The 16,642-nt window shown below is 27.6% G+C and overlaps 1 protein-coding gene across 1 annotated transcript; it reads right to left on the minus strand.

The window, feature by feature from the left end:
- Positions 1–2,055: 2,055 nt before the first annotated feature.
- Positions 2,056–5,957, minus strand: LOC111678113 (endocuticle structural glycoprotein SgAbd-1-like). The gene is made up of 3 exons (XM_023439367.2): positions 5,418–5,957; positions 4,483–4,652; positions 2,056–3,134 (listed from the first exon to the last, which is right to left on the minus strand). Exons 1-3 carry the CDS (start codon positions 5,726–5,728, stop codon positions 2,878–2,880), a joined length of 738 nt encoding a protein of 245 aa, XP_023295135.2. The 5' UTR covers positions 5,729–5,957; the 3' UTR covers positions 2,056–2,877.
- Positions 5,958–16,642: the final 10,685 nt, after the last annotated feature.

Here is a 16,642-nt window from a genome sequence, read left to right on the forward strand (position 1 = left end):
GTTCTAGTTCAGTTCTAGTTCAGTTCTAGTTCAGTTCTAGTTCAGTTCTAGTTCAGTTCTAGTTAAGTTCTAGTTCAGTTCTAGTACAATTCTAGTTCAGTTCTAGTTGAGTTCTAGTTTAGTTCTAGTTCAGATCTAGTTCAATTCTAGTTCAGTTCTAGTTCAGTTAAAGCTTTTTGCAGTTAAAGCTTTTTTCAGTTACGGCTCCTTTAAATTAATGAAATTTTCTTCAGAGGTAATCTTGAGATCTATAATTTTTCTTTCATGTGGAAATATTTTCCCTCACTGTAACTGTATTTGTATTTACATATACGTGTTCTTTTTGAGCCACATGATTAATCTTGTACTTTAGGTTAAACTAAAGAGGCTTTAAATTGTTCCAACTATGCATTCATTTCTTTACACATGCAAATGTGAAATATATTGCAACTTTCACATCCTCTTTTCCATAATTATAAATAGAGTTGCCAAGAGAATGTAAATTACTGCGGTGAAGTCGATATATGAAGTATGATTAAAAATGTTTAAATAACTGTTGAGGTTAAGTTTTTCGTTATTCACTATATTGATGAAAGTAATTATGAAGTGAGTTATAAACATGATAACTAGTATCCTGTCAAATATATTTAAGATCGTTAAAGTAATTCCGTAATTTTCTAATAATATGTTAACCCTAGATGCATTAAATATTGTCAGAGTTAAATGAATTGCATCGACCACGATACATTGAGAGTAATGGCTATAAAGAAATCACAAACATTTTTACCATTTTTAATGATTACAACCACAAAAAATCTACCTTCCTTACAGTTTTGCAAAATAAATTGTAGGACACATTTACCTTTTTTGAAATTGCTGGTATTATGGCAATATAAATGGTTTAAGTTGTAAATGTTTATATATTTATATTTTTCTTTTTCTATTTAAGTATAAAAAACTATTTAGTTTCTGTGTTATGTTTGTATAGAATAAAACATTTTAATCCTATTGAATTGAAATTAAAAAATTATTATTTCATTTTTTTAGATTTTATTTCAATGAATGTATTTTGCATGATATGCATATTTAAAAGGAGCAAAGTTTATTTTATTAGTTTTTTTAATTTGTCTTGTATATATATTGTCTTGTATATCAAGCACACCTGGTAATACAATTTAAATTTGTTTTTATGTATATTTTTTTTATTTGTTACTTTTTTAAGATTTGTTTTACAAAACCATTAAAATGTCATTTACTTCTAGTTCTTGTTTTGTTAATTTAATGGGCAAAATGTAACACAACATAATGTTTAGATTTTGTTTATATATTTTCTTTTTTTTTGTTAAATTTACGTAAACATTGAGTCCCTTTAAAATCCCTCAAATTTGGAACTACCATTTAACTAGATACCCAGATGTCTAAATTGTCCCACAGAACAAGCAATACACAAGCAATGTGTCCCATCATTTCTGATAAAAAATTTGACACAACTTTAGTTTTTGAAATAAGTTATAGTAGATGTTAGTTAAAAATTCTTAAGGATTCTGTATAATCCGTCCACCAAAGTTAATAAATCCATTTTTAACAAAAAAATTTAAAATCACAAAAAAATCTGGAAAATACTTAAACATTCCGCCAACGTATTTACCCCAAAACTAACCATGTTGACAACAGTTTATTATTCGTTTATTTAATCTATATTATAATAACTATAACTCTGAACAAAATTAAGATTAAATTTTACAAAAATGAAAAAAAAATAAGATTTAATAGAAATTAACTTTAAACTGTCATATGACCGAAATACACTCACAACGTGATACGAATTTACTTTCAAGTTTAGCGCTAAATAAACTAAACAAATAAATTTAACAAAAATTTTTTCCTTAATCATCCAACCGTATGTTCAAACTTAACCTTATTCTTACATCAAATGTTTTCGTCATAATGACAAAAACAGCAACAATAAGCGGCGCGGGTTAAAAAGAACATTTAACTTGAAAAGCACAAATATCCAGCGATCCAAGTAAGTTTTTTTGTTCTTTCTTCTATCTACTCGCAATAAAACAAAATTCATTTCAAACTGGCAAATGCTTGCTGGTAATTTATTAATTGAATCAGAAGAGAAGAGTAACCTCGTCAAGATTAAAGGAAACGTAATTTAGACAGTTAAAATAAAGACGAAACGAAAAACTTTTATAAATTAATTTTAAATAAAATATGAAATTAAAACACAGTTGTAAGTAAGTTTAATTTATATTCTTCACAAGGAACAATAAACTTCTAAAATTATGTTGTTGATGCTGATGCTGCTGTTGCTAAGAGTTGCTGTCCTAAAATGCTTAATGGGATTCTTAACATGTCTGTCTGTTTTTTGTTAAATCAAGGATTTGGATTTCATTTTCATCATCATCAGTTGCAGCATCAGCATCAGCACCAACAGTGTCAGCTGGTAGAGAAAGTCTAGTGCGGTAAACATAGATTTATTTATGTTCGTTTAGTTGATAGAAATATATAAAAATGACGAGTGGTGTGGTAAGCTGGTTACAAAGAGTTGCTCTGCTTTTTAACTGTTATTGGGAATGGTTCATGATATGGGATGTTTAAGCTTGTTTTTGGCACTTAAGATGACTGGTGTTTTACACAGCTTGATGGCTGTTTGGTACTTTGTAGAAAAATGTTTGCATGAATTGCTGCTTTTTTTGGCAACATTGTTTGTTATTATTATTTGTTTTGGTATCACTTTTTTCTATATCCGGTTTCCTGTTTGTTTATCAGTGAATAGCTCTACTTGCCTGCATTTATTTTACATATTTTTTATGTTATTGTTGTTATTGCCATTCCTCTATCTAAAAGCAAAACATACACTGTTTTTTTTTACTTTTTTCCTTATATGGTTTAGTAAATCCAGCTGAATTCGGAAGGTTTTACCACCGGTCGTCGTGTTGTTGTTTTAGGTTTACGTGTAGTAGTTGTTGTTGTGGTGGTTCTAGTAGTTGTTGGTCTACGTGTCGTTGTAGTTGTTCTACGTGTTGTAGTAGTTGGTTTACGTGTTGTTGCTGTTGGATTCGTTACTATTATCGTCTCCTGCGGGAAATTGAGATGAGGTACTTGCAATTGCTTTGGCAACGTTGGTACAGCATTTGTATATTTGGCTAAGAATTTTTGATGTAAGAGCATTATGTTTTAATGGATTTTTTAGTGGATGTTTTTTTTTTCTTATTTTTTATTAATTCTACTCTAGGTTTTAGATAGTGCATTTTTTGCTGTAATTTAATAAAATACACATGTGGATTGAAAAATAGGTGAAACTGAATCGATTTCTATAAAGGAATTGAATATAATAGTTTTTACAGAAAAATATCTGCTGTCGCAAATTTTAGTTACAATAAATTTGGAGTTTTCTAATAAAATTTAAGTTTTGATGTGTATTTACAAAATAGTGCTATTTTTTAACCCTTTACCTTTCCAAGCCTATAAGGTTTATATACTTATAAATAGCGGAGTCGATTTAGCCATGTCCGTCCGTGTATATGTATATATAAGTACTTTGCGTAAACACCTGCTATGTTGGCCAATTTCAAGGTGGTCTTTGCAACTCACCACCGCCCAATTGTGCTTCTTAGTTGCACCCCAATTTACGTATATAGAATTTCCCAATTACAGGTGTCATGAATCAAACCCAATAAAGAAGAAGGCAATTATTGGTTAGAGCCGATCAGGGGATAACATCCTATTGTTGATATGAGGAATGCCTATTGTTGAATAAAGTCACCTAATCACACTACTGTGATGACTTCTGTTGTTTCGGCAACAGCACCTAGAGGACCTAATTTGTAGTTCGAACACATAGTTCTATATGTAGTGGCCATAAGGATGTACTTCAACCATCATTTCATTCTTTCTTTCGATATCAGGATCTCTCTCGTCCATCAGATACAAGTGTTCGATGTTACATCTCACTCTAAAACACACCCGATCTTTGCACTATCAGCTCAATTCCAACATTTTATTAACCCACAGCCTTGCTGTGTGGTTTCTACCACTCCATGAAACTAGGAACGATTACTGAAAATTATCCCGAAAATTTATATTTTAACCAAACATACCTTCTCGTCAGCACATAAATCCCGAAGGAACTTCATCGAAATGACAAGCAAAGGCAAAGTCCTGAGGGCTGACTAGACGAAATATTGGACGTATTTAAAAATATACTTTAACCTTGAATCTAGAGAAGGGTATGTGTCCAATTTAATCAAATTATATATAGCGGTCGCATAAGTTTTTATGAACTCACAGAAGGACGTATGTATCTTAATCTATTAGGAAAGTTATTCTAAACAATTGGTATTGGATTTACGGATTTAGAAAGCAGAAGCAGAGGCCTATATAATGACGATAAAGTAACCTGAAGAGATATGTGTCAATTTCAACAGCTATTTTTCTAACCACATGTACTATATTCTTTTTAAATTTTTTATACTTGTTTTACTTTGTACTCACCGGTATCTTGTTGGTAGCCATTTTCATCAGCCGTATAAAATACCGTTAAATATTTATGATTTGTTAGTGGGTGTGAATAGAAACCCTTGCGAGCCAATAGTTTTTCACCAAATCCCAATGGTTTCCAGTATGATTTTTCATAGCGTGTAACACCATTGCTTAAAATAAATCTTAAATAGGGAAGAAAATATCAAAACAATTAACAAATGAAGAAATATCAGGCATACATACGTTTTAGAAACAACTTAGGTAATAAGCACATATGATTACTTATATCTTATTCATAAGCTTTTATCAAAGGTTAATAAATCAAATTTTCTTATAAAATATGATCTTTAAACTTCTGATAAATGTAAAGACAGTAAAAAATTATTTACTTTAGGTCTTATTCATAAACATCTGTTAAAGGTTTTATAAGAAAAAGTTTTATATAAAAAGGATAAGGAAATTAAACTAAAAACTTTAAGGTTTTTGAAAATGTAGTAGAAAATTCTGCAAGATGTGAAATCTAATTTTTACAACTTAATCATTAAATATAATGAGATTTATAAAAATTAGTTGGTATTTAACTAAACTCTTAAAAAAATCCATTATTTGCCTAGATTGCTAATTAAATAGAAAACTTGTTTAAAAAAGAGAAACTTTAAACGAATACAATTTTTAACGCACAAAAACTTTCAATGATTTAATATAATAATTCCTAGAATTTACATAAATTTTCAACAGTCAAATATTTCTGCTCATTAAACTTTCAACTAAAGGGTTTCAACAAAATAAACATCCCTACTTGTAAGGATATCAGTTTCAATTACAACAATTTTAACTAACAACTCAATTAATTTTGTAATTTCAGCATTTAAATAGAGTAATAAACAAAATTTTCAGTAACAACAACCCCCCCCAAACAAAAAATAAAAAAAATCAATTTAACTTACTTGTATTCATAACTTCCATCCTTAAAATTACGATTAAATTCTTCTAAAACTCTTGGTTTTTTGTCCTCGGCCGGATGATAAAAACGTTCTTCATCCTGTTGTTGTTTGCTGTTGTTCGAATCAATTACTTGATCAGGCTTACTTGTCGAGAGTGATGATGATGACGATGATGGTGGTGTTGGTGTTGGTGGTACGCCATTTGTGGTTATTGTTATGGGACGCCTATTAACTGAAAATGTCTGGGCAGCCATTGAAGGAAGTGTGCCACAGTAGACACAAATTAATGCCGCCAATATTAAGGCACGTAACATTTTATGAGCTCTTAGAAACAAAAATACAAAACAACTTGTAAATTTTACAAGAAACTTAAATGTTTTATTTTTGGCTACAGAAAAAAAATAAAGTTTATTTCGTTGTTAAAACAAATATTTCGTTTCCTTTGTTGTTGTGGTGCGTATGAAAAAGAATTTCTTTTTATCGGGAATGAATTTTGATTTGCACGTTTGTGCTTGACTGCAATTCCGCTAATTGATATTTATCTCGGTCAGTGTTTAAGCTTTTATACTCCTCTAAAAATATCAACAAATATTGAATCCTGTTTCTTTTTTTATTTTTCTCTCATTTTCAAGTTAAGAAGAATCTGATGCTTTTTTTGTCGCGTTTCGTATTTTTTTTTTTTTTTTTTGGTCACAAAAAATTTTGTATTTGTCTTTTTTTCATCTCTGAGTTTTAAAAAGTTTTGATGAGTTTTTGGTAATTTATTTTGTACGTGCCTATAGAATTAAGAGCAATTTAATAAGAGCGTGTGTTTATAATTGCCATTCAATGCGTATGTTAAATAACTCATAGTGGTTTGGAAAATATTTGAAGCAGATTGTAAAGTAATGCTTTCTTCAATGTTTTTAGTTTTTGTACTAAACGAAAATGTTGAGAAAAAAACACGAAACGAAATTAATTTCTTTGTACATAAAAGAACTTTTTATAGGAATGGTGTAATTTGTGTAAAATTTTTAACAAAAGATACTTTTTAAAATTGTCATTGTTAAGAGTTATTGCAGCGGAAAAATTGTAAAAGTAATTTTTTTGCGTAAATAAGATTTATGTATTAAAATGGTTTCATGTGTAAAAGTGACTTTTCTTGTAAAGGTGATTTTGTGTAAAACGTTTGTTTGGTTTTGTGTAAACGGCATCAAAAGTGACTTATTTTGTTAAATGTAATTTTTGTACAAAAATTATTTTTATTATTAATGTTTTTTTGTATAAAATTTATACTATAAATTGAATTCTTGTGTAAAAACAGACTTTAAAATTACTTTTTGTGTAAAAAGTGACATTTTATGTAAAAACTTTTAGTGTCAAAGAACTTTTTTGTAAAAAGTAATTTTTATGTATATATTGAATTATTGTGTATAAAGTGACTTTGGTATTAAAAATAATTTTTTCTCTAGAAAGTGAAGTTTCGTTTTCAAATTGGTTTTGTGTTTAAAAGTTGAAAAGTGACTTTTGTATAGAAAGTGACTTTTTGTGTAAAAAGCGACTTGCAGTGTAAAAAGTGACTTATTGTGTAAAAGTGACTTTTTGTGTAAAAATTGGTTTTTTGTGTAAAAAGTGACTGTTGTGTAAAAATTGGTTTTTTGTGTAAAAAATAACTTTTTATGCAAAAAGTGACTTTTTGTGTAAAAAGTTTTTCTGTTAAAAGTGACTTTTTGTGTAAAAAGTGACTTTTTGTGTAAAAAGTGACTTTTTGTGTAAAAAGTGACTTTTTGTGTAAAAAGTGACTTTTTCTGTAAAAAGTGACTTTTTCTGTAAAAAGTGACTTTTTGTGTAAAAAGTGACTTTGTGTAAAAAGTGACTTTTTGTGTAAAAAGTGACTTTTTGTGTAAAAAGTGACTTTTTGTGTAAAAAGTGACTTTTTGTGTAAAAAGTGACTTTTTGTGTAAAAAGCGACTTTTTGTGTAAAAAGTGACTTTTTGTGTAAAAAGCGACTTTTTGTGTAAAAAGCGACTTTTTGTGTAAAAAGCGACTTTTTGTGTAAAAAGCGACTTTTTGTGTAAAAAGCGACTTTTTGTGTAAAAAGTGACTTTTTGTGTAAAAAGTGAGTTTTGTGTAAGAAGTGATTTTTTTTTTTTTTTGAAAAAGTGACCTTTAATGCAATAGCGTTATTTTTCTGTAATATGTGACATTTTGTGTAATTAGTCCTTTTTAGAAAATTCTAAGATTTATGTTTATATAGTGACTTATTGTGTTAAAACATGTAATAATTTGATTTTTGTAAAAAATTTAATTACTGTAAAAAGGGTATTTCTGGCATAAGAAGTATTTTTTCTATTAAATCCAACACTTTGTTCAAAATTGGTTTATTTTTTAAAAAATTGTATCAAATGTCTTTTATAGAAAAAATAACTTTTGGTGTAAAAATTAAAATTTAAAAAAAAACTTAATATATTATTACTAATACAGGTCGACAAATTTGTAACCCAGACCCAAAGTATATATAAAAGTATAATTGTCCAAAGGATAAAAATGACCGTAAATGACCGTGGATTATTGGTTATAGTTGCTCATCCCTTAAAGATGATGGACGCACAGACATCGTTAAGTTGTACAAGAAAGTAATTTTAAATCGATTTTAACATCCTCTACTAGATGTAAATCCATTATTTTTTCCTTTGTAAACAATATTTATCATACATAATACTCTGCGATCTAAAGTAGTGTAGAATATAAATACCATAACTAAAACAAAAACATATTTTAAGTAAAGATATCTCGTAGATGAAGAACAATATGTCAGATGTTAAGCTTTTTTTATTAAAGCTGGCAGAATGCATATTTAGGTGGCATAAAACAGTCTAGAAATAAATTTGTCTCGGCGCTGTTATAAAGTGTCAAAAATGGCTAAAAATTAATTTTTTAAAAATTTCATCACACGATATCAAATCCCAAATTTGACATCAGATTCGGAATGAGAGCGACACAACCCTGTAAAAAGGTCTAACTTGATCTTAAGCCTTAGATTTTTTTTCTTCAATTGTAGGCCTGTATAGTTTAAAGGAAGTTTCATCTCGCTAATATACGATATAGTAATAAATAAAAATTTAAATTAAGAAGTCTAATTTAAAATTCCTATTTGAGCCAAACATTAAGATATCATTTATAACTTTAATGTACATTTCTTTACGAATTCAATATCTTAAATATCTTTACACTTGATTCATGTTGCTACCGTATTTATGGTTTTTTGCCGTTAAAACAATATTATCTTTGCGCACGCCTTCTAACATGGCCTTTGTTAAGACCGATGAAACAAACGAAAAAAAATCCTTACAAAATGCCAGACATATATTTATCATTTTCTACAAATGCACGTACATATTATTTTTCGTACTTAAATACACTCTCCACAAATATCCAAAATAAATGTATGAACTCTTTGGTAAATTGTTTTGATAATGACATCCAAAAATTTTATTATAAACGTTGCCAGAAAATTTTGGGAAAATCAACAAACTACACGTGTTTTACGTTAAATGTTACATACGAGTGCAATTATTTATTAAAAACAAGAAGAAGGAGAAAGGGAAGTACGTAAAGGCTAAATCACTTTAATATTTAAATACTTTTATAATAATCAACTTGAAGATACATCGTATAGTTATATATGATGCATTTCTAAAATTATTGTTTAAAGAGAAAAAAAATTAAAACTTTTACCTAATTTTCTTAGGTTTAATAGAGTAAATTTAAGATTGTCCTCTAATAGTTAACCTTCCCCTTTATTAATTTCATTTGTATTCTCCTCAACTATTTACTTCCTCTTCTTCTCTGTGTGTGTGTGTGTGTGTGTGTGTTTGTGAATTCCTTACTTACAAGTCACTCTTAAGGTTATTGACCACCACTGTCATATTGTTTTGTTGGCACTCGAATACACACATCCAATCAAACACACATCTATATATAATTCCGAAGTTACCAATACATAGACATTATTTCATCTCATCTTCCTAATGTTTTCACATTTATTTTCAATTGGTATAAAAACCGTTTATGTGCATTATTACACACATACAAATGTGAACAGTGGGGGGCAATAAAAGAAAGTTGCTAAGAAAGGAATTCACAACGAAGAAAGAACAAAACAAAAAAAAAATAATATTTATGGCCCGTTTAACATACGAGTACAAAATATTTTTCAACTGCATTAACAACAACAACAAAAAATAGCAGTAGCAAACCAAATATTTATTGTACTAAAACACACTTTAAACAACACACAACAGCAAAAAACATCATGACACGACACAACAGTAAAACAATTTAACAACCTGTAGACATTAAACAGTAATAAATCCATGTTTATGACAATAAAGTACTGACAATCACCCGGCTGGTCTGAATATCTAAGGAACTTTTTACACCCCACCAGTTGATTAAGACACTCGAAAATGACTTTCGACTTTGTGTCTGGATGCTTTAAGTCATTATGGGAAAATTTTTGCCTTAAGGAATACTCTAACTACCTATAAACCAACTAGGATATTGGTAGGACATATATACTGGTGAAGAAAAACACAATAGTTTAATCCTAAGGCGTATGTGTTTGATTGTAACATAGTGATAGAAAAATATCACTCATACGTAGTGTAGAAAGTCATATAAAGTCAGCAATAGTGATAGATGGGATTTTAAAGATGTTTTTAATAGATTTTTTTTACAACTAACATTTGAACTCTTTTCAACATATTGACTTTATAAATGAAGCTGTGAAGTTTAACTAGTTATTGGCAATGTTTGTATTATTAGCTCGGACATTTAAGCGTTAAAAAAATTTGGTAAAAAAAGTAAGAAATTATAGTCGGACGAGGCATGTTAAAAAATAAAATGTGATTAAGTTTTCATAATAAAGCTTTTAAGTTTAATTAAACCATGCCTTAATTTTAAATAAAACTGCAGGCATTTAGGTCAAATTTTGAAGGTGCATTTTATAGGTGCTAGGTTCAAATGAGGTCCTATAGTTATAAAGTTCATGAGGGTCATCAAGGCTAGCATAGAAATTGGTTTTGCATTTTTTTCGAGATACGAGTTTATTATAACATAATTATGAACTTAAAAGCCCTATTCGGCGGGTTCAGTTGTATGGGGGATAGGTGAAGTAATGGACCGATGTTAACCAGTTTTAATAGGCTTCATCCCTAGGACAATAAAAGAATTATCTTTAAAATTGCGACCTGTAGTTTGATTACAAGTTTTACATGGACAAGCGGACAGACGTACGGATGGACGGTCATAGCTAATTTGACTCAGAAAATGATTCTGAGCCGATTGGTAAACGTTACAAATATCAGCACAAACCCAATATACGTTCCCCACTAAAAAAATCGTTTTTAACACAAAATATCACTTAACATATTAACAAAGCAAATTTTTCATTATATTTAAAGTAAAAATAATATTTCCTTTTCTCTCTTAAGGTCATGTCAATTTGAGCTTTAATTAATGTCAATTTAATATTAAGGATACATAGAAAATAATGTATTTACATTACTCTTTATGCAGCACAATATTATTGATTTCAATTTAATATTTTCCTCTATATATTTTATTTTCACATTTAGACATTTCACTAAGCATGTGTTCTTTTTTTCCATTTAATGTTTTTTGGCTTTTGCCCACAAAACAACTGAAATAAATATAAAATACAAACAAATAAACTCATATACAAAAATGTAGAATATAATAAATATTCAATTACCACAACTGTCATTTAGATGTTTTTCTATTGTTTAGTTTGGTATTCAGATTGATTTTCGTTAACGCCTTTCAAATGGCCAAAGTTCTCTCATAGTTGAGTTGAGTTGTGCTGCTATCTGGTATATTATTGGCTAGAAGCCATTTCTAGCATATTTGGCAATCAAATACTCATCTAGAATTTATGTTTATAACAAAAATATTATAATAATAAATATGACTATAAAAAAAAAACTTAAGAAGAAAATTTTGTGGTTTGAAAAGTAAAATTTTGGGTATTTTTTTTTTTCCTTTTTTCCTTATATAGAAGGAAAATAATAATAATAATTAACAGCAAAAGTTTGATTGTTGTTTTACTAGTATAACGTTTAATGAACTTTTAATTTATAAAATAAAATGAAATAAATTTAAAATCTTGTTGACTGATTATGATTTATAATCAGCTGGATAATCGCTTTCCAATATGGTGCAAATCCAAATTGTAATGTTTATTAATGTATTATTCATAAAACAAATTACGTGTGACATTTTGATATTTATTTAATAACAATGATTTTAAGAAAATTTATTAAATATATATCCAAACACTTAATAAACTCATAAATTGTTTTTTATTTAAGTTTAATTGTCTTAAATCACTTAAATCACCTTAAACCAGTCACAATAAAAAGAATGAAAAAAATCCAAATTATTCCATTACAAAAAGAAACAACAATATATAGTCAGTCAAACACGACTATAAGATATCCTACGTCTTTATTCAATAGCTATCTTTATGTAAGCTAGACAGAACCCAGAAGTGTAAAATTTCTTACTAAATTTTGAAAAAATCCCACGGTATAGTTTTCTAAACCTAATAGTTTGATTACAAACATTTTGATAAATCAAATTTTGGTAATCCAAAAGTTACAAACCATTTAAAAAATCTCATAATACTCTCATTTAAAATGACATTAGATATAATAAAAATACTGAAACAATAAACACCCACTGTGATTTTTGTTAAACCAAAGAACAAATAACTCATAATATTGTATCGACGAAGTAGTCTGTTCAATAAACAACAGAAATGAAAGAGAGAAAAAATTTCACAATATTATTTAGCCAATAAAAACATGTTTATTGCAAATAAAATGTTTATTAATGATAAATTAAAATTAATTAATTTGATTTCATTTCATTTTATTGATGATTATTTGCACATACTCAATTACAACCAAATAATTGAAATAAAAAGAAAATAAAGGAAATATATATGATTAAACCAAAGAATTTAGGGAAAAAAATTACACTAGGTGACAAATTAATACTTTTAATTTAATCATGATATGAAACATTAATTCTTGGAAAAAAGCTCCAATGGAAAATAACTACTTCTTTATTTTGTTTCTATATGTAAAAACTTGGAGATAAAGTTATTTTAATTTTGCAGAATCCTTCAGTATACTCTGTTCTAAATACTGTCCAATGGTTAACTTTCTATTTGTAATTTGCCCAATAATTACAAAGCTAAAAATCTGAATCTATGCCTCATGATTCATTTTTAACATTAAAATTTTAAATTTTTCCCAAAAAATCTTGAAAGTTTTAAAAGTATACGGAAAACATCGTGGAAGTGTGGGTACTAAACCTTAGAGTCCCTCTTGAGAGACTGGTTTAGGAGAGCGTTAGCAGGCTTCATTGAGTTCGGATTTTATGTATCATAGTTATTTAGATAGATAGATAGATAGATAGATAGATAGATAGATAGATAGATAGATAGATAGATAGATAGATAGATAGATAGATAGATAGATAGATAGATAGATAGATAGATAGATAGATAGATAGATAGATAGATAGATAGATAGATAGATAGATAGATAAATAGATAGATAGATAGATAGATAGATAGATAGATAGATAGATAGATAGATAGATAGATAGATAGATAGATAGATAGATAGATAGATAGATAGATAGATAGATAGATAGATAGATAGATAGATAGATAGATAGATAGATAGATAGATAGATAGATATAGATAGATAGATAGATAGATAGATAGATAGATAGATAGATAGATAGATAGATAGATAGATAGATAGATAGATAGATAGATAGATAGATAGATAGATAGATAGATAGATAGATAGATAGATAGATAGATAGATAGATAGATAGATAGATAGATAGATAGATAGATAGATAGATAGTTAGTTAGTTAGTTAGTTAGTTAGTCAGTCAGTCAGTCAGTCAGTCAGTCAGTCAGTCAGTCAGTTAGTTAGTCAGTCAGTCAGTCAGTCAGTTAGTTAGTTAGTTAGTTAGTTAGTTAGTTAGTAAGTTAGTTAGTTAGTTGGTTAGTTAGTTAGTTAGTTAGTTAGTTAGTTAGTTAGTTAGTTAGATAGTTAGTTAGTTAGTTAGTTAGTTAGTTAGTTAGTTAGTTAGTTAGTTAGTTAGTTAGTTAGTTAGTTAGTTAGTTAGTTAGTTAGTCAGTCAGTTAGTTAGTTAGTTAGTCAGGTAGTTAGTTAGTTAGTTAGTTAGTTAGTTAGTTAGATAGTTAGTTAGTTAGTTAGTTAGTTAGTTAGTTAGTTAGTTAGTTAGTTAGTTAGTTAGTTAGTTAGTTAGTCAGTCAGTTAGTCAGTTAGTCAGTTAGTCAGTTAGTCAGTCAGTTAGTTAGTTAGTTAGTTAATTAGGTAGTTAGTTAGTTAAAAAATCTTTCCTTCCTTATACTCCCCTTAATTAAACATTTCAATTCTTCATATTTTTTATTAAACAGGTATTTAGTACAAGTATTTTATTGAATTCCATTAAATCTTTTTTTCTCATAAAAAAACCTACTAAATAACGATTTTTTTTGTTCACCTAAAAATGTTTATTTCATTCAACATCAATTATCTCTTTAATTAAATGACACCTTTTTACACTTTAAAACTAATTAAATGAAATCGTGCAAAAGACATAAATAACTAAATTTTTGTAAAAAAATTTTCTGCGGTAATTTTTTTTTTTTCAAATTTAATTGAGCATACAAAACAACGTATAAAAAATTATTGACCACAAATAGTTAAACATATTAAAATTTGATGTTGTTTAACACTAAACAACAATTTAAAACTAAAAATTAATACAATTTACAAATTATTATTATTTTAACAAATAATGTTATTTAATTATGCAATAAAAATTCATAAAAAATATGTTTCAAATAAGTGCAAATGAAAAAACTAAAATTCAAATTATATGTTTATTTAGCAATTCTTTTTTTGTACAAATAAGTAGTACAATAAAAAACAAAGTAAAAACTTACACATGTTAATAAACAATTTAGTGTTTTAATGAGTGAAATTTTTGTTGAAAATAGAAAAGTATAACCATATTTATATACCAGCAATGTAACTAAGTGCGGCAGTTTTAATGGTCAAAATTTAAAAATCAACTATTAATAAAATATTATTTGACTCGATAATCATTATTATTTGACTCGATAATCAATCAAAATTCAACATTTAAAATAAAAATATAATTATTGTGTACAAATGTAAAGAGCTCATGCTGCTATTAATGAAATTTTTTGGTTAACCTGAAAACTATTGTTTAAAGCTCTTTGCACTACCGACTATATAATAGTCTGTAAAAAATATTTATTCTCATACAAATTCTAATAACCCACATGTCTGGATTTGTTCAACTGTGAATGACACATGTTAATTGCACTAGTTTTCGGACATCATATACAAAAATACAACAAAATTATAAAACTACAACAACTATATTATTTTTACCAAAACTAATAATGTTTAAATGTACAGTACAACTGTAACAACAATTGAAATAGATTTAAATATATATACATATGAAAGTGCTTAAACAACGAAATAGCAACAACACCTAAAACTATAGTCTATAGCTCATGCTATAGTTTATAGCTCATGCTATTGTTTATAGCTCAGACTATAGTCTATATCTCTGGCTATAGGTTATAGCTCAGGCTACAGACTATAGCTCAGGCTATAGTCTATTGCTTAGACATACAATCTATAATACAGCTTATTGTCTATGATCCGGACTATAGCCTATATAGTAGTGCATACGATAGTCTATATAATAGACAGTTTTTTGTAAGCCTGTCTTTAATATAAATGTAATCCAGATTACTTTCTATAGTCCATTCTATAGTCTGTATTCCATACCACGTCTGTACAGTTTAGTCTAGACTGTACTCTAGAGTCCGGCTTATAGTTTATACTACAAACTATTGTTAATAATCTCTAATACAGACTGTATACAAAAGTTTAGACTATCGCCTATTAGATCTAACTTGCTAATCTTAAAGCCGTACAATTAGTTCTTGCTGTTCTTACAGCCACTTCTTTATGTTTTAATAGACCAGCTTAAGTATAGCAAAAAGTTATAAAATTCAGTGTTGCATATTTTACTATCGTGTACCTCTATTTAACTACATACTGCTCATTTACTATAATAGTGTCATAGCTCAAAATTTCGGATTCTTATTCATATTGCAAGTAATTTTATATAGGGGCAAGTTGTGCTTATTTTTAGTATAATTTTGAACTCTAAATCCCAAAGGAGGGGAGTAAGTGAACTAATAGATCAATATCAATCAAATGGGGTCATTGGGTCAAATGTAATGCTTGTGCAAAAATTTATCCAATTGTCTTCAAAACTGCAATCTGTTTTTTTGCTACAAGGTTTACATGGGCTGACGGAATTGGTTTATTCGACCGATTGGTATTACAAACATCAGCACATTTCCAATAACAAAATTCATGCCTTTAATTTTTTTTTCAGTTATAACATTATTAGTATAAACAATCTGTTTACCTGTGTGGATTTGAATAAACAAACCAATTTTGTTGTTATTTATATGAGTTTTCTATATGTGAACAACTATGCTGGTTGTTGATTCTAAAACAAATTGTACATTATAAAATTTAAATATGTATGAAACAAGAAATTTAAACAATAAATTTAAAATTTAATGCAATAATAACCAAGAATATTTAAAAAGATTTTATAAAATTAGTTAAATTAATTGAGGATTATTCAGCTGAAAACATTAAAGGATTTCATTGCGTTGTGTTAAAACGCAAATGTGAACCTGCCATAAGGTTTACCGAAATATGTTATTATTTTGTCTATAATACTATGAACAAAAAATATAAACAAATTTGCCAAATTATGTGGGAATTTAAAATCAAATTATTTTTATTTATTTTTAAATTTGTTTCTTTTTTTCGGGGATTTCAATTGTTTGTTTCTTTTTTTCATAAAAACAAATTAACATTAATTGGTTTAAATACTAACTAAACTACCACGTGTATTTGTTATTTTGTTATGCTAATTATACAAAACAGAAGCAGCAACAAGTGAGAAAAAAATTAAAAAAAAAAAATAAATTATGGTTTTTGATTTGTTTATTATTGTCGGATTTCCTCACGCCTGTATTGTTTTATTTTTAAAATATAAACTCTAT

This window comes from Lucilia cuprina, chromosome 3 (genome assembly GCF_022045245.1).
Source record: "Lucilia cuprina isolate Lc7/37 chromosome 3, ASM2204524v1, whole genome shotgun sequence".
Lineage (NCBI taxonomy): Eukaryota > Metazoa > Arthropoda > Insecta > Diptera > Calliphoridae > Lucilia > Lucilia cuprina.